The sequence below is a fragment of the Piliocolobus tephrosceles genome, chromosome 7 (genome assembly GCF_002776525.5).
Source record: "Piliocolobus tephrosceles isolate RC106 chromosome 7, ASM277652v3, whole genome shotgun sequence".
Classification (NCBI taxonomy): Eukaryota; Metazoa; Chordata; class Mammalia; order Primates; family Cercopithecidae; genus Piliocolobus; species Piliocolobus tephrosceles.
The window spans coordinates 40,773,136-40,800,616 of NC_045440.1; the positions used below are offsets into that span (position 1 = coordinate 40,773,136).

The 27,481-nt window shown below is 43.7% G+C and overlaps 1 protein-coding gene across 3 annotated transcripts; it reads left to right on the top strand.

Moving 5' to 3' along the window:
- Positions 1–11,451: 11,451 nt before the first annotated feature.
- Positions 11,452–25,913, top strand: VDAC3 (voltage dependent anion channel 3). Of its 3 annotated transcripts, none has more exons than XM_023214454.1 (10): positions 11,588–11,751; positions 13,727–13,766; positions 14,091–14,159; positions 14,972–15,021; positions 18,579–18,731; positions 19,519–19,571; positions 21,622–21,849; positions 23,135–23,285; positions 24,696–24,753; positions 25,387–25,913. In XM_023214454.1, the coding sequence occupies exons 3-10, from the start codon at positions 14,093–14,095 to the stop codon at positions 25,476–25,478; spliced, it is 852 nt and encodes a 283-aa protein (XP_023070222.1). In that variant the 5' UTR covers positions 11,588–11,751; positions 13,727–13,766; positions 14,091–14,092; the 3' UTR covers positions 25,479–25,913. The 3 variants fall into 3 exon arrangements, with proteins under 3 accessions (XP_023070223.1, XP_023070222.1, XP_026309772.1); XM_026453987.1 differs by having other exon boundaries at positions 11,633–11,751; positions 14,944–15,021; XM_023214455.1 differs by lacking the exon at positions 14,972–15,021 and having other exon boundaries at positions 11,452–11,751.
- The last annotated feature ends 1,568 nt before the right edge of the window (positions 25,914–27,481 follow it).

Sequence of the window (27,481 nt, forward strand, 5' to 3'; positions counted from 1 at the left end):
GAAGGAAGGAAGGAAGGAAGGAAGGAAGGAAGGAAGGAAGGAAGGAAAAGAGAAGAGAAGAGAAAGGAGAAGGAAGGAAGGGAAGAAAGAAAGAGAAAGAAAGAAAGAAAGAGAAAAGGAAGGAAGGAGAGAGGAAAGAAAGAAAGAAGGGTGAAAGGAAGGAAAGAAGGAAAAAAATGAAAGGAAGAAAAATGAAAGGAAGGAAGAAAGATAAAGGAAGGAGAAAGAAAAAGAGAAAGAAAAAAGAAAGTGAGAGAAAGGAAGGGAGGAAGGAAAAAAGAGAAAGAAAGGGAGGAAGAAAGGAAAAAATAAAGGAAGAAAAAAGGAAGGAAGGAGAGAGAAAGGAAGGAGAAAGAAAGAGAAAAAGAGAAAGAAAGGAAGAAAGAAAGAGAGAAGGAAAGAAAGAGAAAGAAAGAGAAAGAAAGAAAAGAGAAAGAAAGACACTGGTGTTATCTAATTTGCTTTCAGGGCACAATGCTGGTGGCAGTGTGGTGCATAGGTTGCACTGGGAGAGAGGGGAGGCTGGGGGCCACTTAGGACTCAGTTGCCATTGCCCCGATGACAATGAAGGGTCCAATTTGAGGCAGTGACATGGTGACAATGGGAACCAAGCAAAGGATGGGAGTCTGAAGCTCAAGCTGCATCACTGGATGTGGGAGTGGGGAGTTGGGATGATCCTGCCCTCTCCGATTTGGTGCACTGGGTGGGTAGAGGTGGGCCTAGAGACAGAGAATTCAGGATGAAAATCAGGTTGGGGGAGCAGGATAACAGGGTGCCTTGAGAAAAGCTGTCCGCACAATCAACCGTTTGCAGGATATCTACTGTGGAGATATAAGAGCAGCCACTGTGTCTTTCAGGAACCATGCTCTCCATTTTGCCTCTGAGAGACAGAGGAGAGGAGCGGGTGCAGGCACCAGATGCCAGAGAGTCACCAACAGGGGCTGAACAACACTGAAAAGCGACCCTCTGTCTGTCTATGTCTGTCCATCTCTGTCTCTGTCTCAGCACTGAGAGAATGTGGGCTTTGGGGCCAGGTCTGACTCCATCACCAGCTGGGCCTCCCCTCCGCTGTCTGCCCTGCTCTGTGCATACACCAGTCCATCACAGCACTTCTAAAACCCCACTGCAATCATCTACTTCTTTGTCTCTGCAACTAGACCATAAACTCGAGCGGGGCGCGGTGGCTCATGTCTGTAATCCTAGCACTTTGGGAGGCTGAGGAGGGTGGATCACTTGAGGTCAGGAGTTCGAGTCCAGCCTGGCCAACATGGTGAAACTGCATCTCTACTAAAATACAAAAATTAGCTGGGCGTGGTGGCACACACCTGTAATCCCAGCTACTCGGGAGGCTGAGGCAGAAGAATTGCTTGAACCCAGGAGGAAGAGTCTGCAATGAGCCAAGACTGGACTACTGCACTCTGGCCTGGGCAACAGAGCAAGACTCCATCTTAAAACAAACAAACAAACAAAAAACACGACAAAAAAACCCTAAACAAATGCCTCTCATCCATTTTCCAGGCCAGAACTTTCCGTCTTCCATAGACTTTAGTGCCTAGCATCTACCATGGCCCTACCTTGGCAGGCTGTCAATGGATATGTGTTCGATACAACTCATCAAACAAAAATCCCCCTTAATCTGAGGCCTCGTTTTGCCATAAGACTGGGATTTCGGTCTCTAAAAAGCCAGAGCAATTTTGGAGGAAAGTAGGTATGTGAAGTAGTTTCTGGAAAATGTCTTTCGGTATATTTTCAGATTTCCCAAGGCTGCTTGCCTGCTACTAATCAGCACACTGTCCCTCAGCGAGAATGCTAACAACTGAAATGAGATGCCCCTGTGGCAGCCTTTACTGCCAGGAGCCTGGATCTCCATTATTTGGGGATTAGAGGTGATGGGGCAGTGGGGAGAGGATGGCAGGGAGAAGTAAGTGGGGAGAGGAAAACTTTAAAAATGTTTCTGTTTAAAAGGCGTCCTCTCTGCTTTTAGGCCAGGCCACAAGCTTCATGGCACAGGCCACAGCAGCAACGACCTCGCAGAACCCACTCCACAAGTCTTCCTGAGTGGCACCTGGAGCCATGGCTGTCTTTTGAAAAGCGGCACCACAAGACACTTCTTTAGCCACAGAACAAAGGAAGCCGTTGTGCAAAGTTCTGGCCAAGGCGCTGCCATACTGATGCCCCCTGGCAAGGATTATGGGTTAACTGAAAATCTCAGGCTGATGCTTCAAGTTTTGCAGTGAGCACCTGGCCCATGGGAACACTAAAATCGAGTAATACTGACTAAGCTTAGAGCAAATGAAATTTCTCAAAAAGAAATTTCCAGAGGTTCCAGTTTCCACACTAATTCCACTCTTTGGATAAAAATTGCAGACTTGTGTTTGAGACCTGCCACCTGTGTCCTCCTGCACGACAGCTGCTGTGGTTCATGTCAAAGGCTGGGTGTCCGATTGTTTATACTCATCCAGGAACGGAAAGTTTTATTTGTTATGCCTCCTGTGTCAAAACCAGTTTGGTTTCCATAAATTTTGCTTTCCTTAAAATAAAATCAAAGTAACGGAAGCAAGCAGGTCTTTGGCAGAATCTCACAGGAAATGTTCCATAAAATAAAAGATGAGAAGGGGCATGTTGATGGGGCAGGCGGAAAACCACAGGATGTGATCACAGAGATGACAGAAACGTTGTCATTTGGTTCCCTGAGGTCAGAAGGTAAGGCCAGCCCTCCACAAGGCTGGGGAGTGAAGGGCAGCACCCAGGGACAGCACAGCGGGGATGCCAGGGTGGCTGGTGCCAGCCACTTTTGCAGACGGTGTGGCCTGTCATGCTCAGGCCATGCTCGGTGTGGCAGGTCATGTCATGCTCAGCCTCAGTTCCTTCTGGTCTTGAGGGCCTTTTACACACCAGTGTTCTGGGAGATTGGGCTGGCATCTGCCATGGCCCCTGAGTTGCTCAGCTCCAGGAAGCACCTTTGGACTGTGTTCCACGTTCATGGCCCACGCCTTTGGAGCTGTGCAATGTGCTGGTGCAGGGAACCTCCCTTTCCGCAGCAACAGCCTTGGAGTTGTCCTGACTCCACATCAGGCATCTGGCTGGGAATAGCACCAGGCTCCTGGACTCTCCTTCCTCAAAGATAGGCTCTGCCATTGTTTTGTTTTAAAATAAAATCAGGTTGGCTGGGCAAGGTGGTTCACAACTGTAATCCAACACTTTGCAAGTCCGAGGCAGGCAGATCACTTGAGGTCAGGAGTTCGAGACCAGACTGGCCAACATGGCGAAACCCCGTCTCTACTAAAAATACAAAAATTAGCCAGTCATTGTGGTGCGCACCTCTAACCCCCCCTACTCAGGAGGCTGAGGCAGAAGAATCACTTGAACCTGGGAGGAGGAGATTGCAGTGAACCAAGATCACGCCACTGCCCTCCAGCCTGGGGAACAAAGCAAGACTCTGTCTCAAAAAAGAAAAAAAGATCATTAAGTTGTGTCCATTTGTGCCTTCCTAGGTCCTAAGTGCCTCACCCTCCCTGCCCTGTGCCTGGGCACTATGCTGCTTTCCTTCCTCTGTGCCACGCTGTGGCTGACATGTTCATGGGACACAAAACATGGGTGGGGGGTCTGCCATCTTTGGATCTGGGCCCTAAGATGCAGACCAAACTGGGTATCATTCTTCAATTCTTTATTTTTAGGGACAGGGTCTCATTTTGTCACCTGGGCTGGAGTGCAGTGGTACAAGCACAGCAGCTCACTGGTAGCCTCAAACTCCTGGGCTCAGCTCCCCGAATAGCTGGGACTACAGGCGCATGCCACCACAACAGCTAATTTTTGTATTTTTTGTAGAGATGGGGTCTTGCTATGTTGCCCAGGCTGGTCTTGAACTCTTGGGCTCAAGTAATCCTCCCACTTTGGCCTCCCAAAGTGTTGGGATTACAGGCATGAGCCACAGCGCCCACCTACATCTGATTCTTTTCCTTAGATGTAAGTTGTGAATCCTGTTGCATTAGGAAACCCAGTCTTTCTAGGTGTTGAGGTGTATCTGGCTCAACGAGTGTGATCTTGGCCCCTCTGTCCCAGGCTCCTACCTTGAGCGTCGTCCAGGCCTTCCCAGGACTTTGGCCAAAGAAAGCTGCCTGCAGTTGAAGCCTCCCTCTAGGGTGGGCCTTACCCAGCCAGGAGTTTCCCTCTGGGCATCTCCAGGTTAAAAATGAAGACACCGAGACTGGGAGGGACCAGTAACCTGCCACAGGTCCACAACGAGGGGGCTGCAGACCTGGGATCTGAACATAAGAATTATTGTTTCAAAGTTCATTCTTTCCTCTGTGCCCACTACACTCACTAACTGACGTCTATTTTCAAACACCAAGTTGATGGAAACAACATGAAATCACAAGGAACACTGCCTGGGCTATTTTCCAATTACGACTCTGGGTGTATGTCACCTCCTTCTTTGCCAAACTGTCTCTGATTAAATGGGAGGCTAGAGCTTCACTAGGAAGTGACTGAGACTAAATGACTTGTAGGTGGTGTCATCAGGGCTGTAACGTAGCTGTGTGTGGTACAGTGACAACATTGGTTTCTCCATAAAATGACTTAGTAATTACTTGCTGCCCTTCTGACATTCAAATTAGACTTGCGGCCAGTGCTAATTCCAGCACTTTGGGAGGACAAGGCAGGAGGACTGCTTGAGCCCAGTAGTTTAAGACCAGTCTGGGCAACATAGTGAGACCCCATTTCTACAAAAAATAGAAAAATTAGCCTGGCGTGGTGGTTTACACCTATAATCTCAGCTACTCGGGAGGCTGAGACGGAGGGATCGCTTGATTCTGGGAAGTTGAAGCTGCAGTGAGCCGAGATGGCACTGCTGCACTCCAGTCTGGGCAACAGAGTGACACCTCATCTCAAAAAAAGAGAAAAAATCTAAAAACAAAACAAATTAGATTCTGACTTTGGTAGAAAGTCCTCAGACACAGCTTTGATCCTAATTCATAGCTGTGTTCATAACCTCATGAAGATCTTGGGTGAGGCTCTGGGGACCCAGGGGGAGTGGGAGGGGAGGTTGTCACCTTGGCGCCTCCACGCACAACCCCCGCCCCTCCCCCGCCCGCCGCCCCTCCCCCTCTCCCACAGGGCTGGCTTCTCTTTTACCTTGTCTCCTTGCTCCCCCTTGTGGCAAAGAGTGAGGTGCACATTCAGAAGGCCCAGCACAAAGTCCAGGCTGGTGATTCCAGGAGCATTTCCCAATTTCTGGTGGAAATTCCCCATGGGATAGCACTGTCCTTCTCATACATCTAGGTACTTCCCCATCTTATGCAAGTGAGCCTCACTTTTTCAATTATAAAAGAAATGCATCCCCAAATCTTAGAAATGTTGGAAAACACAGAAAAGTAGAAGAAGAAAATTAAAATCAGGTATCTAGAAATTTTGGTAAAATTTTCCCAATTTTCTTCTATGCAGTCGTGTATACATATGTACACGCAGCATTTACTTATTTAATATACAATATAATTAATCTACCATCAGCTCCAAAGCTAGCCATTACTAATGCCTACATCTGCTCATGTGTGCCTCTTCTTCCCAATCCCTCTATCTGCCTCCCCATTGGAGGTATACACTGAGATTGTTGTTTTTAGAGACGAGGTCTCACTATGTTGCCTGGGCTGGAGTGCAGTGGCCATTCACAGGCAGGATCAGAGTGCACTACAGCCTGGAACTTCTGGGCTCAAGTGATCCTCCCGCCTCAGCCTCCCAAGTAGCTGGGGATACAGGTGTGTACCACTGTACCCAACTTGATGTTTATGTTTATTGCTCCCTTGCTTCTTAAAGTAAAATTACAACACACACACACACACACAATTGGGATTACACTGTATATACACTTTTGTTCCCTCCTTTTTCTTTTTTCACTGAGCTTTTCTTCAAGATCAAGTATTATCAGAACCCACGGCTATACCACAACCCAGAATATGGACGTATTATAGTTCATTTAATGTCCTGTAGATGTTGGCCATTTGGGTTGTCTTTTGATTTTGTTTTGTTTTTGTTTTGAGATGGTGTCTCACTGTGTCACCCAGGCTGGAGTGAAGTGGCACCATCTCAGCTCACTGTAGCCTCAACCTCCCGGTCTCAAGCAATCCTCCCACCACCTCCTGAGTAGCTGGGAACACAGGTGTGTGCCACCATGCTCAGCTAATTTTTTGTTTTTTATAAAGATGGGGGTCTTGCTATGTTTTTCAAGCAGATCTTCAACTCCTGGCCTCAAGTGATCTTCCTGCCTCAACTTCCTAAGGTGCTGGGATTACAGGCATGAGCCACCATGCCAGACCAGCCCTTTTTCTTTAAAGAAATGGAATTGAATTACACAGCTGGCTTCAGAATCTTATCATATCCTACACTCATGGTAATTGAGCTATGAAATCTTTACAGAAGAGCTTCTGTTCCCAGCTGGTTTTTCAATCTCTGAGAGTAAAACTATACTAACCTTCCAAGATTTTTATCTGAACAAGGCCACAGGGGAAGACCAGCAGGTTACCTTGGCTCAGTGGGTAATCTGTGCTGGGAGCCTGCTCCCTTGGGGACGGTATCTCCCTGGGACTCTGCACTTGGATGCTGTGAGTGTCTCCCTGGATGGCAGCTCTGAGCACTGTCATCATGCCCTGGACACGAAAGGTGCTTAGCAAACATTCCTTAAAGGAAGGCATTGAGAGTCCCTTCTCAGCTCTAAAATTCTGATTCTATTGATTTGACAGGAGAATGCCATGGTATTCGTATCAGGATTTGGACCGAGAAAGCCCTTTCCACATTTCCCAAGAGTTTAGATGGCAGTGTGAGTGGGGAATGAGAATGTGAGAACCAGTGCATTATTTGGCTGTAGTTCTGAGGTGGTGAAGGCCAGTCTTTTTTTTTTTTTTTTTTTTGAGACAGAGTTTCATTCTTGTTTCCCAGACTGGAGTGCAATGGTGCAATGGCACGATCTCTGCTCAGGGCAATTGCTACCTCCTGGGTTCAAGCGATTCTCCTGACTCAGCCTCCTGAGTAGCTGGGATTACAGATGCTTGCCACCATGCCCAGCTAATTTTTTTTTTTTTTTTTTTGTATTTTTAGTAGAGACAGGGTTTCACCATGTTGGCCAGGCTGGTCTCAAACTCCTGAGCTCAGGTGATCCACCCGCCTCAGCCTCCCAAAGTGTTGGGATTACAGGCGTGAGCCACTGTGCCTGGCCAATGAAGGCCAGTCTTGATAAGGACATTAAGTGTGAATCTAGACACAGCTAACTGGACAGGACTAGAGGGACAGGAAGCAACAGACAGATCCTTCCTGCAGCAGCTGACTTCCTTAACGGTCTTCTCATCACCTTCTTGCTTCAGGTCTTTCTGGATTACCTAGGACTGGTGGTGTTGGGTCCTTTCAGAAGAAAACCTTCAGATAACAGAATGTTGTGAAATTTCCATTAAAAAATTTTTTTTTAACAGATAAAGGTCTTGGTCTGTCACTCAGGCTGGGGTACAGTGTATGATCATAGTTCACTGTAGCCTTGGCCTCCCAGGCTCAAGCCATCCATCCTCCCATCTCTGACTGCTCAGTAGTCAGGACTACAGGAGGCCACCACAACCCTCAGCTAATTAAAAATTATGTTTTTAGAGATGGGGTCTCACTATGTTGCTCAGCCTACACTTCTACTCCTGACCTTACAGCATAGGCTGAAGTTATGGCTCTAATATTCATATGTATATGAAAAATGTGAGTTTTGCCTGTATAGCTTTTAAACTCCTTTCTTTTCTTTCTTCTTTTTGTTTTGTTCTGTTCTGTTTGAGCGGGAGTTTCGCTCTGTAGCCCAGGCTAGAGTGAAGTGGGGCAATCTCAGCTCACTGCAACCTCCACCTCCCAGGTTCAAGCAATTCTCCTGCCTCAGTCTCCTGAGTAGCTGGGACTACAAGCATGTGCCACCACACCTGGATAATTTTTGTATTTTTAGTAGAGATGGGTTTTTACCATGTTGGCCAGGCTGGTCTCAAACTTCTTATCTCAGGTGATCCACCCGCCTGAGCCTCCTAAAGCACTAGGATTATAGGTGTGAACCACCGCATGTGGTCTCAACTCCTTTCTTTTCTTCTTTTATTTAATTAATTAATTTATTTTTGAGATGGAATCTCACTCTGTTGTCAGGGTAGAGTGCACTGACATGATCTTGGTTCAGTGCAACCACTACCTCCCGGGTTCAAGCGATTCTCCTGCCTCAGCCTCCTGAGTAGCTGGGACTACAGGCGCCCGCCACCACACCCAGCTAATTTTTGCATTTTTAGTAGAGATGGGGTTTCACCATGTTGACCAGAATGGTCTCGACTCTTGGCCTCGTGATCTGCCCGCCTTGGCCTCCCAAAGTGCTGGGATTACAGGTGTGAGCCACTGCGCCCAACCAACTCCTTTATTTTCATGTGTTATTTACTGATGAACATTTTCCATATGCCAGGTAAATTATGTACTGTGGATACATTATTTGTTTGGTTTTGGAGATGGTGCCTCCCTCTGTCAGCCAGGCTATAGTGCAGTGGTGCAATCACAGCTCACAGCAGTCTTGACCTCCCTGGGCTCAAGTGATCATCCCACCTCAGCCTCCCAAGTAGCTGGGACTACAGGCACATGCCACCCATGCCTGGTTAATTTTTGTATTTTTTGTAGAGATGGGGTTCAACATATTGCTTAGGCTTGTCTCAAACTCCTGGGCTCAAGCGATCCACTGCCTCGGTCTTCCAAACTGCTAGGATTACAGGAGTGAGCCATGGCACCCGGCCTGGATACATTATTTAATATCCACTACAATCTTCTGAGTAGATATTAAGTTAGTTCTATTTCACAGATGTGGAAACTGAGGCAGAGAGAGGTTAATGCTTGCCCAAGACCACAGAGTTGGCAGAGCTGAGACACAAATTCAGCTCTTTGGATTCCTAAGTTCACTTTATTTCTGCTTCTAGGTTATACTACTTTGCTTATGACATTGACCATATTTGGCCGCATTCAGCAGATGTTTGTCCAAGTCTTACATTATGAGTCTCTTGGAGACATGTGTCTTATCTCTTATCAACTTCAAATGCCCTTCACACAGCGGGCAAATCTGATGTTTGCCTTTTGATTCAAGCAGCAACTTGGTATTGTGTACTGTGGAGCATCACAGAGTTTGTGCAGGCCTATTTCTTTTATTTCAAAAATACTTAAAACTCAGTGGAAAATTTCAAGAATAGTGCAATGAACACACATACATTCCACCTCGAGTGTTAACATTTTATCATATTTGTTTTTTCTTTTTTCTGGACCATTTGAGGGTTAGTTGCAGATACATGTTATTTCGCTTCTAAATACTTCAGCATGCATCTCCTAAAATCAAGGCCATTTCTGCATAACCAAGGTACACTAACCTTAGGATTTTTTTATTTTTTATTTTTATGTATTTTTATTTTTATTTTTTATTTTTTTTTGAGACAGAGTCTCACTCTGTCGCCCAGGCTGGAGTGCAGTGGCTGGATCTCAGCTCACTGCAAGCTCCGCCTCCCGGGTTTACACCATTCTCCTGCCTCAGCCTCCTGAGTAGCTGGGACTACAGGCGCCCGCCACCTCGCCTGGCTAGTTTTTTGTATTTTTTAGTAGAGACGGGGTTTCACCGTGGTAGCCATGATGGTCTTGATCTCCTGACCTTGTGATCTGCCCATCTCGGCCTCCCAAAGTGCTGCGATTACAGGCTTGAGCCACCGTGCCCGGCCTATTTTTTATTTTTTAGATGTAGTCTCACCCTGTCACTCAGGTTGGAGTGCAACGGCACAATCTTGGCTCACTGCAACATCCACCTCCTGGGTTCAAGTGATTCTCCTGCTTCAGCCTCCCCAGTAGCTGGGATTACAGGCACCCGCCACCATGCCCAGCTAATTTTCTGTATTTTTACTAGAGACGGAGTTTCACCATATTGGCTAGGCTGGTCTCGAACTCCTGACCTCAAGTGATCCGCCCCCCTCGACCTCCCGGAGTGCTAGGATTACAGGCATGAGCCACTGCGCCCAGGGACCCCTCAGAAAATTTTACATTATTGCCATGATAATCTACTCTCTATTCAAATTTCCCCGATTGTCCCAATAACTCCTCAGTAGCTGGTTTTGTTTGTTTGGTTTTTATTCAGGGTCTAATTTAGGATCACACATTGCTTTTAGTGTCACATGTTTGGCTTCCTTTAATCTAGAGCAGTTCACTAGCCTTTTTCTTAATCTTTCAAGAAACTGACATTTTGGAAGACTGGCAGTTGTCTCGCAGGTCTCTCAGTTTGGATTTGCCTGATTGTTTCATCGTGAAGAGAAGCAAATTACAGACTTGTACAAGAATATTCCCTCTCTGTGCCTCACACCGGGGGCATACGTCAGTCCCTACCATCCCCCGTTTGATCAATCTCTCTGATGTGAAGGTAGCCTTTTCTCTTTAGTGAGTAATCTATAGGGGTGATACTTTGAAACCATATGAACATTCTCAACGGTCCATTGATAATTTCAGCCTGAATCTATTATTATTATGGTGGTTCCAAGATGATGATTTTCTGTTTCTGTCATCTATTCTACCTTTATTAGTTGGTCTCCTCTACGGAAGAGATTTTTCTCCTCCACATCCTCTCCCCTTGGAATTATCATCTCTCACTACTTGTGGGATCTTGAATCAATCACTTACTCCCTGGGGACCTATGTATTCTCATGTATTCTCATCCTTAAGAGATGACCTAAGAGTGACACTCTTTTTTTTTTGAGACGGAGTCTCGCTCTGTCGCCCAGTCTGGAGTGCAGTGGCCGGATCTCAGCTCACTGCAAGCTCCGCCTCCCAGATTCACGCCATTCTCCCGCCTCAGCCTCCGGAGTAGCTGGGACTACAGGCGCCCGCCACCTCGCCCTGCTAGTTTTTTATATTTTTAGTAGAGACGGGGTTTCACCGTATTAGCCAGGGTGGTCTCGATCTCCTGACCTCGTGATCCGCCCGTCTCGGCCTCCCAAAGTGCTGGGATTACAGGCTTAAGAATGACACTCTTGAAGCCTGGTCAATCTGAAATGAAATTCCCATAAGGGGCTGGGCGTGGGCTCAGGCCTGTGATCCCAGCACTCTGCAAGGCGCAGGAGGGCGGATCACTTATGCCGTGGACTTCGAGACGAGCCTGGGAAACAGGGAGAGTCCCGTCTTTACAAAAAAAAGAAAAAAAAAGTAAATTAGCCGGAAGTAGTGGCGCTCGCCTGTGGACCCTCCTACTCAGGAGGCTGAGGCAGGAGAATGGCTTGAGCCCAGGAGGTCGAGGCTCCAGTGAGCCAAGATCGTGCCACTACACTCCAGCCTGCGTCATGCCTCAACCAGGGATCCGGCACACCGCCGCCTTTTCGCGGCCGCGCCCATGGCAATAGTAACTAGCAACCTCGCGCATTCTCGCGAGAATGAGTCCCCTCGCGGACACAGGTGCGGTCCCCGGCCTCTCGGGCCCCCAGTTAACCCCACTGTGCACACCGGACCCTCCTGCGCACGCGCGCCGCGGCGCCGGACAGTTGGTGGTGCTGGCTCTGCCCTGCTGTTCGTCTCCCTGCCTTGCTCCGTAGCGCGCGACCGTGGCTCAACACGCCGGCGCACTGGCGCTCTGGTGGAGGCGCGGCGCGCAGGCGCAGCTGGGGGGTGTGAGGCCGCGCAGGCGCGGACGGCGTTGATTCGAAGACCTTCAGCGTTGCCCGAGCAGAGCGGAGACAGGCCCTCGGGGTGGAGGTGAGGAGAACCGAGGCCGCGTGGGCTCCAGGCCCGGAGAGTGGTGGGCCGCGGCCGAGCAGAGCGCCAGGCGGGAGGCGGCCCTAACGGAGGCTCTGTGGGCAGGGAGCAGGCTACCGGGGCGCGGGCCGGGCGGGGCGCGGGGGACCAGGGCCGCTGGCTCCCGCCGGGACCCGCCCCGGGCCACCTCAGGCGATGGAGACGCAGCACGGCGGGGCAAGTGGCCTCCGGGCGCGGGTCGCGACCTCCCCCGCCGGCGTGTGGACCGCACTTTCCTCCCAGGGGTCAGCTAGAAAGGAGATCGGTTCTAGGGAAGTTGAATCCTCGAACCCCACACCGGTCCCCCTCCGCCGCCCCTGCCCTCCGGAATTGCTGTGGAGCATCAGGCCAGTCCTCCCCTCCTTACGGCCGACGGAGGGTGCCCTGCGTGCAATTCAAAACGGAGAAGCGAGGAACGAAACGGGCTTTGTACTGGCTGTTAAGTTAGTGGCTTTGTAAACCAGTAGCATCCGGCTAACGCCTTTCCCCGTCTGCGTCTCCTGCAGCCTCTGTGCAGTGTGCACATCTATGCATCTATGGGCAGGTGCATTCTGTAGAGCTGGTGGAGACGTGTGGTTGTAGCTTTACTCTCGAGGAACATGAAGTTTCTGTTGTTCTCGATTTTTGCTTGATCATACTAGCAGTGCATTTCCCATCAGAGTCATAGGCCGGAAAAAGTCAACTTGAACTAGGCAGAATTGAGGTCAGTTAGTAAACTAAACCAGCTACGTGACTTTTGCATAGTATCTGGTACTGGTTTTGAAAAACAACAATATGCTGAAATATTTTAAATAGTCCCTAGACGTATATATGGTGCTTCTAAACATTTAAGTGTATCTTTTCTAGGCAGTATGAAAAACCAGACTGTAAAGCTTTAACATTTCTATTTCAATATATACTGCCTGCATTTCTATACTTACCTCCCAAATTACAGACTTCTGGCAAAATTTCAACAAATATCAACATCCGTTGTAATCATAAAGAGTAATATCAAATTGCAATTGAGATAATATAAAAAGGCTAGAATTGATCACTTTAGTACAAAGGATTGAATTGTAAAATAATCGTTCCGTAAGTGAATTATGAAACCTTGTAGCTTAGAGCAAAGTTTTACTATGGAATGAGTCAGTATATTTATAGTACCCTTTGCTCTTTAATTTTTTTTCTTTTTAGTTTTTTATACTAGTCTCTTTATATCATAGTGTCTGTCATATTTGACAGGTTTATGTTAAGGAACAAAATTTAAATGTATTCCCATTTAAGTGCATCATATCTATATGTTTGGTATGATGGGGTAGGCACAAGCTTAGCAGAAGTCTAGATTAAGAGCTGGGCTATATATAAGTAAATATGAGCTTAAATATGTAAATCATTCAGGCATAGCAATTGCAAGGGCTAGCTGATACTGTGGATTTTTCTGACTTATGGGCTAATGGCACTGCTAGAGGTGGCTCTGTTAACTGCTTAGACATAGCTTTTGAGTCTGCGAGAGGAATACAGAAGAACCTGCTGCAGAAAGATTTCCCGTGATACAAAGAGGGCGAAGGAATGAGATATTCAGCAGTGTTGATAGCTCTCAGAATTTGATGTGAGGGTCATATTACCAATAGCAAAGCTGGGCAAATTTTTAGTAGGCAAGATGAAAACTCAAAGCACCTGAGGTTTTTGAAGACTTTAACTTCAGAGTTTACTACACTTTTGGTAAGCAGGTTGCTGCAGGTAGAATCTATCATATTTCTGGTTAATGGGTAAAATTATAGCACTTTAAGAAGAGCTTTGAGTGAGAGAAAATATATTCTAGATGAATACACTTCAATTCATATGGTAAATTCTTATTTTAAGAACTGAATTTCAGAGGAGAAAAATGTTAACCCTGAGGATTTTGATTGCATCTTTTAACAGTTTCTTCAAAAATTTCCATTGTTGTCTTATACAGGTCTTTGGTTTCATAAGAGCCTGAGAGAGAGTTTTCTAAGGTAAATTTTGCATATATTTTTAAAAGAATCCAGTTTAACATAGCATCTTTTTCATCCTGTAAGAACGTACTTTTCTTTGAAATGCAATCAGAAAGATGACCTCTGAATCTCACGGGAAAACTGTTTTATTCTCAGTATTCTGGAAAGCTCTATTTTTTAAGGAGCAGATTGCCATCTCATACCTTTGATTGCGTTAAAGCATTAATGATACAAAGGAAGAGAACACTGTATACCTCTTCTCATAGGATGAAACAGCAGAAGAACTGTGGGTGAATAAATACTAAATGGTTATTTTTATTCCTTTGCCTTGTTTTTCTTTATAAGATATGTGTAACACACCAACTTACTGTGACCTAGGAAAGGCTGCTAAGGATGTCTTCAACAAAGGATATGGTAAGTATGCTATTGTAACTTTCCGATTTGGGGTAAAAGTTAGTGTTGAATGCCTACTGTGTGTAAATACTGTGCCAGTAAAATAAGGGTAAGTCAGCATCAATCCACTTCACAAGATTTAAGGGGATAACTATTAACAGGCTATTAGACCTCATTCTTTAGAGGTAGAACCCCTTTCAAGCATTAAAAGCAATTATATACATATACAGATGCATATATATGTGCATATTTAATGTTACCTGTAATGTAGAATAATATATATAACATTTATGTCTTCTTTGTCTAGCCCTGGGGACAATTAAAGTAGGGGTAGTACTTTTCCTCCCTCTAAACAATGGCATTGTTTTTATGAAAGTGACAACATAACTTTTGACTTGTTTGAAATAATGTGTATTGTGATCCTAAATATTATTTTTTAGGTTTTAAAATTTAACCTAAATTTTTGTGCTGTACATATTTGATTTTTTCTTATTAACTAGTAATGTTAACTGTATATTTTAAGCAATATATACAGCAGCACACTATTTTCAGCAATTTTGATTCTTGGAATAGTGCATATTCCTTTCATTTAGTTTTTTCTTTAACTTACATTTTAAAAGTATATCTTTATGCATTTTAAGGCTTGAAAATTATACTGAATTTATTTGGTTATAATTCAGTTTCTTGAGGAACTCTCACCTAATGACATTTTTCATATGAATGCATTTTTCATATGAAAGGTACTATAGGCTATTTCATAATTTCTGAGTTGCAAAAACTGTAGTGAAAGTCACATTTTGTACATATCTATGTTTTTGTGTGTGCGTGTATAGGCTTTGGCATGGTCAAGATAGACCTGAAAACCAAGTCTTGTAGTGGAGTGGTGAGTATCTAATATATTTTTAATGGATGTAACATAATTAACTTAAAGGAATCTGTGTAAAATCATGACAGTCTAGTTACTTGAACCAGCACCATGCTGTCTTGCCCACAGCTTTGTCCTCTCAGATTCCAAACAGCATTCTTAGCCAATTAAAATAAACAACCAAGTTGAATTCTTGAAGAGACCTTTTGTGTTTCTCAGAGTATACTACAGCTTTCACTCAGAAAATGTAGAATATGTATTTTTTGACCCATGTCAAAAAATATATACTTTCATGAATATGTATATGGACACCAAAAACCTTACTTCTATGATAATGGATTCATGGAAATTTTATTACGCTTTTACAAAAACAAATTAACTTTACTTTGTCCCTTTATGATTAGTAGAAACAAAATATACAAATGAAATGTATTTCTGCATGTATGCATGTACATTATTCTACAGTTTTTAACTGATATTTATGAAGTATTTTTTTATTGGAAGTAAAGACTACAGTAAAGGCTATGTTGGCATATTTTCAAAGTATCATTAACAATAGCTTTTGACTGGGCATGGTGGCTCACACCTGTAATCCCAGCACTTTGGGAGGCCGAGGTGGGCGGGTCACGAGGTTAGGAGTTCGAGACCAGCCTGGCCAACATAGCAAAACCCCGTCTCTACTAAAAATACAAAAATTTGCTGGGTGTGGTGGCACGTGCATAGTCCCAGCTACTCGGGAGGCTGAGGCGGGAGAATCGTTTGAACCTGGGAGGCGGAGATTGCAGTGAGCCGAGACCAAGCCATTGCACTCCAGCCTGGGTGACAGAGTGAGACTTCGTCTTAAAAAAAAAAAAAAAAAGGGGGGCCAGGCGTGGTGGCTCACACCTGTAATCCCCGCACTTTGGGAGGTCGAGGCCGGCGAAACACGAGGTCAGGAGATTGAGACCATCCTGCCTAACATGGTGGAACGCTGTCTTTACTAAAAATACAAAAAATTAGCCAGACATAGTGGTGGGCACCTATAGTCCCGCCTACTTGGGAGGCTGAGGCAGGAGAATGGTGCAAACCCGGGAGGCGGAGCTTGCAGTGAGCAGAGATCACGCCACTGCACTCCAGCCTGGGCAACGATGCGAGACTCCGTCTCAAAAACAAACAAACAAACACAATTGGTTTTATTCAGTAAATTTCAGGTAGTAGGTTAAGTTTTGATTCACCTTACTCTGATTTCTTCTCATTGGCTGCATTGTTTTTGGTATTTATCCATTCAAACCCATGCAGATTTTATTTCTGGGTGTATAATTAGAAGGACAAAGGCATGTGGAATTCTAATGATACTGCATATAATCATGGTTTGTGACCATCATTCTTTCCCTGGGTTTCTCTAGAGTAAATAAATATATATGCACCTCTTTTACTAAGATGGGCACGCTGTGTATATAGTTCTGTTAAAATAGAAGAATCATACTTTGTGTAGGTTCCAGAATTTGCTCATTAGGTTTGTGTTGCAAAAATTATCAACTAAAATTTTATCTCCCTTTCATGCTGCTGTTGTGTGGTAATATTCATTCAGATGGTAAGAAAAAAAAGCTTATTTGTATGCTTGTTTTTATGGCTGTTTTTGGTTTCTGGTATTGATTTAGGATAAATTTCAATCATTGTTCCAAATTTCTTAGATTGTGTCTTGATATTTTTCTCATATGCCATCTACTTCACAGTAACATTTTTGTTTGTTTTGTTGCTTACTGAGCATTTAATGTAGAGCTATATGCATGTTATATGCATGTTACAAATGTGTTTTGCACTTGTTTGAACAAATTATGAAATTAGCCACAAACTGAATTGTGAATCATGAGCCTGGATCTCAACTTAGAACAATTCTAGCCTTTGTTTTTGAGATTTGTACCTGTGGCATTTTAGATTTGTGACAGACCTTCAAACTAAGAATTGATGCTGACAAGGGAGAAATGTAGACTACCCCTCTACCTTAATTTTGTCCATAAGGTTTTTCTAACACCAAAATTAAGATTTGCATTTGTTATACTTGTCAAGTTTGTGAAAAGTAAATGTAAAAAATAAAACACTAGATAGTTGGATCTACTAAAAGAAAAATGATTGTCACATTAAAATAATTATGTGAACAGGTAAACATGATTAACACGTTATCATTTTCTTACTAAGGCCTTTCCCTAAATGTGCAGCATGATACTGTCTTTGAAACCATTCTGTGTGGTGTTGATAAACAGATCATAGCTTCCCAGTTGTCTCATCTGCCTGTAGAACTAGAGTTAGGGGGCAGGGTATTTGTTAAGGAGAGGATTCATGTTGCAGGCAGTGGAAAAGACTGGTCAGGGGTTGGCAGCATCTCATTACTGTTGGCAGGATTTCAGAAATGCTCCCTAAAACAGGACCAATCAGAATGTTTTTTCTTGACAGTTCATAGATTGTCAGTGACAGGTGCTGACTGCTTTCTGCAGAAGGAGGTCTATTTCTAATTGCTTATTGTCATATGACTTAAAGGACACTGAACTAGGGCAAAGGATGTATTTTAAATCATAGTAACTGTTTGATAGAAAGCACTCTTAAAGGTAGACAGGATAGAAAGGGGGAAAGAAGGATAAATTATAGCATTCCACTTTATTTTGAAAATGGATAGTACTTTCAAATATTGAAATTGTCTAAGCAGAAGTTTTGCGGTTTTGCACACAAAAGCATTAAAGTTTTCACAGCAGTGTGACTACTTAATGCCATTTCACTGTACACTTAAAACATTATTAAAATGGTAAAATTTATGTTAAATGTATTTACCACAATAAAATAATACATATTTTTTTTAAAGGAAGTAGTAAAGTGTTGACCCTATTAAAAAGGGGGAGGGCAGTATTTTGGGATTTTTAAGGACTTTGAAATTAACTGATAGTTTGAAACATATAGCAGAGAACCGATAATCTTTTTTTAGGTCATGAAAGTAAAATATTTAGGATACAGTATTTTTGGTCTTTTTAGTAAAGGCATTTGTTTTCAGTAAAGATACTTCTTTTTTAAAGGAGAGAATTTAGGATTTCCATTTAGTAAGAGAGTATATGGAAAAAGAAATATCAGTAAGAGAAGTAGAATAATGGAAAGATCTGAAACTGGTATTGAGACAGGTCTCACTCTGTTTCCCAGGCTAGGGTGAAGTGGCATGATCTCGGCTCACTGCAACCTCTGCCTCCTGGACTCAGGCTGGGACTATAGTTGTGTGCCATCATGCCTGGCTAATTTTTTGTATCTTTTGTAGAGATGGGGTTTCGCCATGTTGCACAGGCTGGTCTCGAGCTCCTGGACTCAAGGGATCCACTGCCTTGGCCTCCTAACATGCTGGGATTACAGGCATGAGCCACTGCGCCTGGCGGAACTGGTTAAAATATTTAGGGACTGGAAAAGCAAGGGGAAAGGAGGAAAGAAGTTGCTCTAGAGTAGGGCTGTGGCAAACAGCAAATGGTATTGTTTCTGATGCATTGAACACTGCCTTCCAAAGTGAATATTTTCTACTTGATGAGCTAATTTTAAAGTAATTATTTTTTCTTGCTTACCAGGAATTTTCTACTTCTGGTCATGCTTACACTGATACAGGGAAAGCATCAGGCAACCTAGAAACCAAATATAAGGTCTGTAACTATGGACTTACCTTCACCCAAAAATGGAACACGGACAATACTCTAGGGACAGAAATCTCTTGGGAGAATAAGGTAAGAGAAAGCATTAGAAGTTATTCATAGGTTCAATTTATCTTGTAGACTGAATGATGAATATACCCCAAATATAATCAAAAGAGATCTTACAACCTATCTAGTAGCCATATTTTTTCTATGTATGTGGCCTTTTTTGGTGTCTTATGTTTCTAGAAAATAAGGCTTTGTTTGTGAGTACTCTGATTATTATATTACATCTTTGTTCTGACTGGTTCTGTGTTACACAGCTGAGCTTCTCTTGGGTAGAACAAACTATTTGCGGAAATTCGGTTTAGTTTTGTAATTGTTGTAAAATTGGCTTGACAGAAAAATTTTTCTAAAATGTTCTCATGTTTTCAAGGAGAAAATCTATTAGATATTTGTCAAGTGCCCATTATGTACAGTGCACTGTTTTTGATATAGATGCCATGTATAGATAATGTACATGCAAAACTGAGTAAAATGACTTAGCTTGCTTGTTAAATGTCCGGTTATCTCATTGCCACTCTTTCAAGAGGGTATCAAGATGATTTCGTTGTATGAGAATTCTGTGGTTTTGAACTGTATTTTATGTAACTTGTTAAAATAGGATTTGCCCCATTTTTTGGTGAGAGAACCATGATGAAGGCTAGGGTGAGGGGACAGGAGGATGGAGAGCTCACTTATTACATAATTTAATATTCTGCTTTCTTGAATGACTTCTTTTTTTTGTTAAAGAACTTAGAGGAAACTTTAGAATTGGTTTCTTCAGTTGGATAAATGATTGAAAATTACTAATTATTTATTTTAAATCTTTGTTTTTCAGTTGGCTGAAGGGTTGAAACTGACTCTTGATACCATATTTGTACCGAACACAGGGTAATTGTTCAAATCCTATTTCCTGAAATGTTTTTGGAGCCTGAAGGGGTAGAGAACTTTAGAATAAGAAGATATAGTGCAAAGTTCAGAGGCAGGAAGAACTTAGAAGGTTGCTATAAGGAATATTGGAGACCTTGTATATGTAGTACAGATAAAGGAAGATCCCTCCCCCCCAAGGCAGGATGAACAATTTGAAAACTGAATAGATGAACAAAAATGTATAAATCTATTTCAGAGAGACACATAGTAGAAAAAATTTAGGAGCTAGGAGAGTCTTGAGACCATAGATGAATCTTAAGCAATTCTGAAGTTTGATGGACATGGTATTCTGCTGAAAAAGTTAATTCCTTTTGGCCAGGCGCGGTGGCTCACGCCTGTAATCCCAGCACTTTGGGAGGCCGAGACGGGAGGATCATGAGGTCAAGAGATCGAGACCATCCTGGCTATCAAGGTGAAACTAAATATCTACTAAAAAATACAAAAGCTTAGCCAGGAGTGGTGGTGGGCACCTGTAGTCCCAGCTACTCGGGAGGCTGAGGCAGGAGAATGGTGTGAACCCGAGAGGCGGAGCTTGCAGTGAACTGACATCGCGCCACTATACTCCAGCCTGGGTGACAGAGCGAGACTCTATCTCAAAAAAAAAAAAAAAGAAAGAAAGTTAATTCCTTTTTTTTTTTTCTCCCTCACCCTATCTTATGGTGCTGAAAAGTTAATTTCTTAAGAGGGTGATCTCCTGGCTCTCAAATGCTATAATGATTAGTTCTGCTGCCTACTTGATTTCTTAGCCTCTGTAAATCCCCCAACGTCTTGGCCTCAATTTCCTCATGTGAAAAAAGGGGGATTGTGTCATTTCCTATCTGCCTAATGTGGGTCTATGTTATCTGAAGGATGGAGGTGCTAGATGAATGCAAAGTGACATTTGTCTCAGCCGTAACAACAGGTATGTTCTTTCTGTCACACACCTCAAGTTATCTTTCGGACAAATATTATTTTCTTTTTTTCTTCTTTTGAGATGGAGTCTTGCTGTGTCGCCTTAGCTGGAGTGCAGTGGTGCTGTCTCAGCTCACTGCAACCTCTGCCTCTTGGGTTCAAGCAATTCTCCTGCCTCAGCCTCCCAAGTAGCTGGGACTACAGGCACGCACCACCACACCCAGCTAATTTTTGTGTTTTTAGTAGAGACGGAGTTTTACCATGTTGGCTAGGATGGTCTCGATCTCTTGACCTTGTGATCCGCCCATCTCAGCCTCCCAAAGTGCTGGGAATACAGGTGTGAGCCACCGCGCCCAGCTTAATTTCATTTTTTTGATATCGTCCTTCATAAAAGCACACTTCTCTCCATGATAGGTTAATAATGTGTATTGGGGGTTAACTCTTTGTGGCATTTGGCATTTGGAAACATTTAAAGAGATTTGGCTTCTCATACGTCTGTATATGTACATCTTCAGATTATTAATTTGGCCGTGAAGTATCTCATTCATTCTTGTTTTTTTTTTTTTTTTTTTGAGATGGAGTGTTGCTCTGTCATCACGCTGGAGTACAGGGGCATGATCCTGGCTCACTGCAACCTCTGCCTTCCAGGTTCAAGCGGTTCTTCTGCCTCAGCCTCCTGAGTAACTGGGACTATAGGCGTGTGCCGCCACACCCAGCTAATTTTTTTTTTTTTTTAGTAGAGACAGGGTTTCACCATGTTGGCCAGAATGGTCTCAATCTGACCTCATCATCCGCCCACCTCGACCTCCCAAAGTGCTGGGATTACAGATGGGAGCCACTGCGCCCAGCCTCTTATTCATTCTTGTACTTTTGTTCATGCCTTTACGAAATAAATCATGAAGTATCCTGTCATTTGAACTTATAATGAGTAATAGGTCTAATCCTAACAAAATTATATTTGTAGAACTAGGTCATTTGAAACGTTTTTAATATATATGTGGCATGTAGCAAAATAATATTTACATTGGAAGATGAGAGAGAGGATCTTACTCCAAAAATTCTTAGACAATAGTAAAAACTCATGTTGTTTTCATCATTTTTGTTTGTTTGTTTGTTGCAGAAAGAAGAGTGGGAAATTGAAGGCCTCCTATAAACGGGATTGTTTTAGTGTTGGCAGTAATGTTGATATAGATTTTTCTGGACCAACCATCTATGGCTGGGCTGTGTTGGCCTTCGAAGGGTGGCTTGCTGGCTATCAGATGAGTTTTGACACAGCCAAATCCAAACTGTCACAGAATAATTTCGCCCTGGGTTACAAGGCTGCGGACTTCCAGCTGCACACACATGTGTGAGTGTTTATAATTTATTCCTTAGTGTCAGTGCGGTCGCCTAAAAGATTGTTGCAGTTAGCATACTGAGAAGTGATGGTGCTTAGATTTAGCATGTCTTGGTGAATATCCATCCTTGCGGTGCTATCCTCATAGCAAAACCTTGCCAGGAGGCTGGTGCATGTGGTGTGCAGGCTGTGCTGCTGGTGGTCACTGGCCTCTCAGCCTGCACCCCAAACTTCAGGAAGCTCTAGCCTCTCTAGAAGAACCACTGGGATAGAGGGAGCCCAGAGCATGGCTTACCTCATGGTAAGATGACCCTTTGGAGATGTTACTGCTTCCTCTGCTCCTCTCTTAATCTTGACAGTATGTGGAAGCAGGTCTGTTTGGGTCACCAACAACCACCAAATTGATTTGAGCATCCTGGGACATCCCAGTAATTCTGTGGAGGTTTCAGGTATTCTTGGTTGGAACCCAGGTACCGCTAATGCATTCAGAAGTAACAGGTGCTCTGAAAGAGTTCTGGGATTCAGCTATGTAGGCCGTACCATGATGGCGGGATGAATCGGAACTTTTACATAGTATTTTATGTTGGGCCTACTGGACACTGCTCCTATACCAGGAAGAAGCAGCAAAGGGCAAACTATGTGTTTTTAAACTGTCGCAGATTCCTCTCTGCTGGATGCTCTAATTCACTTAATGATGGCTAAAACAAAGGCAAGCAGTGGTACAGACAGTTACTGAAATTGATGAAACAGTATTATCAGGAAAACCGTGAAAACCCAAGGACTCATCTCTGGCATGCTTGGAAGCAATAACTAAGGTGGTTTGCTGGAGCAGTGCACCCTAGGTATTGTAGGAGGGTGCTTTGTAACTGTAGGATTGTGTTTTAAAGGAAATCCAGAATTGGTTTTATTCCTGTACCTCTACCTTTTTATTTTTTTGCAGAATCTTTATTGAACTCTACTTTGAAGTTTCTAAGTTCTATGAACTTCTCAGAGACCTATAGATTTTACTTACCTGAGGTGTCTGCCTTTGTGCTTAATTGAATTGTCTTAAGAAACTCACATCATGTGGAGGAGCCAAGTAAATGGATCAAATGTTACGTTTTAATTAAGCAGTCATTACTGGCATAGCTGGATTTAGTTCTGTGTTTTGTTTAGTAGTCATTTATGCTAGAAATTTGCTGAAGTCTATAGTTACAAAATGGGATCCTTGTTTAGATAGTCTTAGAATTTGTTTTCATACCATAATAACAATGGTACAAACTAGATATTTATGACATTTTCTTATCTGTGAAAATAGGAACGACGGCACTGAGTTTGGAGGTTCTATCTACCAGAAGGTTAATGAGAAGATTGAAACATCCATAAACCTTGCTTGGACGGCTGGGAGTAACAACACCCGTTTTGGCATTGCTGCTAAGTACAAGCTGGATTGTAGAACTTCTCTCTCTGTAAGAATGTGCTGCCAGATTGGATCTGCTCTTATGTTTATGTCTAACTTTTCAGTGAATGTTGTGATATGAGTGTGGTTTGCTTGTTCTTTATTAACTTTAATAAGCCAGCTCATTGTGTAGTGAAAAGAATATAATATAGCCAGGCACAGTGGCGCACGCCTGTAATTCTAGCACTTTAGGAGCCCGAGGTGTGTGGATCACCTAAGCTCAGGTGTTCGAGTCCAGCCTGGCCAACATGGTGAAACCCTATCTTTACTAAAAATACAAAAATTAGGTGGACGTGGTAGGGGACACCTGTAGTCCCAGCTACTAGGGAGTCTGAGGCAGGAGAATTGCTTGAACCCGGCAGTTGCAAAGATTGCAGTGAGCCAAGATCACACCATTGCTCTCCAGCCTGGGTGACAGAGTGAGAGTCTATCTCAAAAAAAAAAAAAAATATGCTTGAAGTCAGGACATAGGGGTTCTTCTGTTCCTAGCTCTTCCTGTATATTTGTTGTCTGACCTTCTCAAGTCATTTTATCACTTTGGCCTTAGAATTTTCTTATTTGGAAATTCATGGGATTAGATGACTATTTCTGTTGCTATAGTAACTCTTATTAAAAATAACACTGAGCTCTTAAATTTCATGTACTGTGCTAAAGGCTTTACATATATTATGTCATTTAACCCTCACAACCACTCCATGTGGCAAGTAGTGTTATCCTCATCCCTGTTTTACCAATGAGAAAACTGAGCCTTAGAAAGGTCAGCTAACTTGCCCAAGGTCACATAGTAACTGGCAGTGCCACAGTTTGAACCTAGATCTGTTTTTCTGTCACCCGAGTTCATGCTGTAACCACTGTGAGAGATTGTCAGCTGGTATCTCAGGGAATTCAGGGTGTTTGGCTGTGTAGTGTTTAAAAATTTTGCTTGAGGCCTTGAAGCATGCATTCTTAAGGTACGTCCCACCTGTACAAGTCCTGCTGACTTAAAAGATCAGTAATTCTGGCCGGACGCCATGGCTCATGCCTGTAATCCCAGCACTTTGGGAGGCTGAGGCAGGGGATCACCTGAGGTCAGGAGTTTGAGACCAACCTGGCCAATATGGTGAAACCCCATCTCTACTAAAAATACAAAATTAGCTGGGCATGGGGATGCATGCCTATAATCCCAGCTACTTGGGAGGCTGAGGCAGGAGAATGGCTTGGACCCGGGAGGCGGAGGTTGCAGTGAGCTGAGATCATGCCATTGCACTCCAGCCTGGGTGACGAGAACGAAACTTCATCTCAAAAAAAAAAAAAAAATCAGTAATTCCAGATTGGCCCTAGGGTGCTTTTAGCGTTGGAAACGTGATGCACAAAGTGATGGTTGTATTGGACTGATCTGTAATTCACTGTTTAATGTTATTATTCTATCTCTTAATCTTAGGCTAAAGTAAATAATGCCAGCCTGATTGGACTGGGTTATACTCAGACCCTTCGACCAGGTAAGTAAAGGAATTAGTAACAGAGGGTCTGGGGTGGAAAGTGATAGAGAAAAAAATGAAAATAACCTGCAGAACAACCTATAGTCACTGTAAGTTGATTCGGACCATTTTGTAACATTGGTTGTTCAGACAGAAAACAAAACAGATCAAATACTTTTTCATTAAAAATTTCGCCCTGGGTTACAAGGCTGCGGACTTCCAGCTGCACACACATGTGTGAGTGTTTATAATTTATTCCTTAGTGTCAGTGCAGTCGCCTAAAAGATTGTTGCCATTAGCATACTGAGAAGTGATGGTGCTTAGATTTAGCATGTCTTAGTGAATATCCATCCTTGTGGTGCGATCCTCATAGCAAAACCTTGCCAGGAGGCTGGTATTTCTGACTATAATGTAGTCACTCTGGCCTTTGAGTGTGGTTGATCACTCATTGCCCTTAACCCTGAACTTCAGAGAAAGTTTGCCATGATCATGCGTTCCTTATTACACATCAGATGGTTATAAATAACCAATTGAGTAATAGCTGTTTGCTTATAGCTCTTATTCCACACCACTGATTCCATCTGTTGTTTCTAGAAAGTTCAGATCTAATTGTAATACTTGTTACAAGTGATTGTGGTGTTTTCTTCTCCCTAGGAGTCAAATTGACTTTATCAGCTTTAATCGATGGGAAGAACTTCAGTGCAGGAGGTCACAAGGTTGGCTTGGGATTTGAACTGGAAGCTTAATGTGGTTTGAGGAAAGCATCAGATTTGTCCCTGGAAGTGAAGAGAAATGAACCCACTGTGTTTTGGCCTTAAAATTCTTCTGTGAAATTTCAAAAGTGTGAACTTTTTATTCTTCCAAAGAATTGTAATCCTCCCCACACTGAAGTCTAGGGGTTGCGAATCCCTTCTGAGGGAGGCGCTTGAAGGCATGCCTGGAAGTTGTCATGTTTGTGCCACGTTTCAGTTCAGTTCTGCAGTGTTATTAAATGTGTTCCTCAGCGACAGTGTAGTGTCATGTTAGAGGAGACGATCTGACCCTCCAGTTTGTACATCACGTCCTGCATGTCCCACACCATTTTTTCATGACCTTGTAATATATCAGTCTCTGTGCTATAGTGGAATCTTTGGTTTTGCATCAGAGTAAAATAAAATAAACCCATCACATTTGGAACATAACTGCTCATCTGACTTGCTGGTGGTGGTTTTCTTACCTTTGATGTGATTTGTTTTTTTTTCTTTTTTTTTTTTTTTTGAGACGGAGTCTCGCTCTGTCGCCCAGGCTGGAGTACAGTGGCCGGATCTCAGCTCACTGCAAGCTCCGCCCCCCGGGTTCACGCCATTCTCCTGCCTCAGCCTCCCGAGTAGCTGGGACTACAGGCGCCGCCAACTGGCCCGGCTAGTTTTTTTTGTATTTTTTGGTAGAGACGGGGTTTCACCGTGTTCGCCAGGATGGTCTCGATCTCCTGACCTCGTGATCCGCCCATCTCGGCCTCCCAAAATGCTGGGATTACAGGCTTGAGCCACCGCGCCTGGCCGATGTGATTTGTTTTAAGAAGCACTTTCACAGGCGAGATTTGTGTCTAAAGTGTCGGGGCTGCCGCCAGTCCCTTTCACTTCACTGAGCCCTGCTCTGTCTGCTCTTGCTCTCACAGGGCAGGCTGAGGAAGGAAGCAGTGAACATGGTTGTGCTGGGGAGCAGCACATCTGTTGTGCTTGTGGTGTGATAGGGTCGCATCACCCCAGGAGTTGTGTGCAGCTGCTGAGAAAGTATGGGTGTGAGTGGGTGAAAAGATGGTTGAAGGAAGAGTGCATTTGGGGAAGCATGGGGAGGAGAGATGGGAGGAGGCCAGAGCTGGGTGGACACTTCTGGGGCTCCTCCTGGGCTTCAGAAACATGATTTTTTATTACTAGTATAGAAAAATGATAACCAAGGAATGAAGTACCAGTTTAGAGAAGAAATGAGCAGACTATAATATCCTCAGGGATCACTGGTAAATCATCTTCCTAAAAGTAGAACTCCTTTGAAAATCTTTTTTTTTTTTTTTTTTGAGTTTAAGAGCAGAAGTTTAATAGTTGAGAGAAAAGAGAAAAGCTCTTTTGCAGAGAGAGAGGGGTTCCTGAGTGGGTCTTCCGGTTTCGTGATGAAATGCATAGGGTTTTATAGGCTAGCTTGAGGAGGTGGTGTCTGAGAGATTAATAGGACCAGGTGTGCTGTTTGCATGAAGAAGCTGGCCATTCCACCCTAATCTTTTATTATGCTAATGGGCTCTCTACCTGGCTGGTGCCATGTTGCCTGCCTTTTTACTGCACATGTGACAAAAGGGAAGAGGGAGCTTCCATGTTGAACATGCCTGGCCCTCTGATAGCCTTTTCCTACTGGCACAGCGGCTGGCATGTACCCGTGCAAGCTTCCAGCTTGCTTATCTATGCTTGCAGCTTGATTTTTTTCAGGGTGCTTCTTTGTTAGAAATGATTTAGGGGTTGCTTTTTATTAAAAGGAAACCTTACCAATGACTCTCTTACCCTCACTATCTGCCTACCTAATTTCTTTCTTGCTCTGGTATCATTTCCCCTGTAAGGAGTGGTAACTCAGTGCTGTTAGGGGGTATTGGATGATGACTCTTTCTGGCTACTTCCTGCTGAAGAGGGATGTTATGTGGGGAACAGCAGTTAAGGCTTCTCCTGGGGTTGATTTAAGGGTCCTTGGAAGAAAGGTGTGTCCATGCGTGGCTCCATCTGTAGCA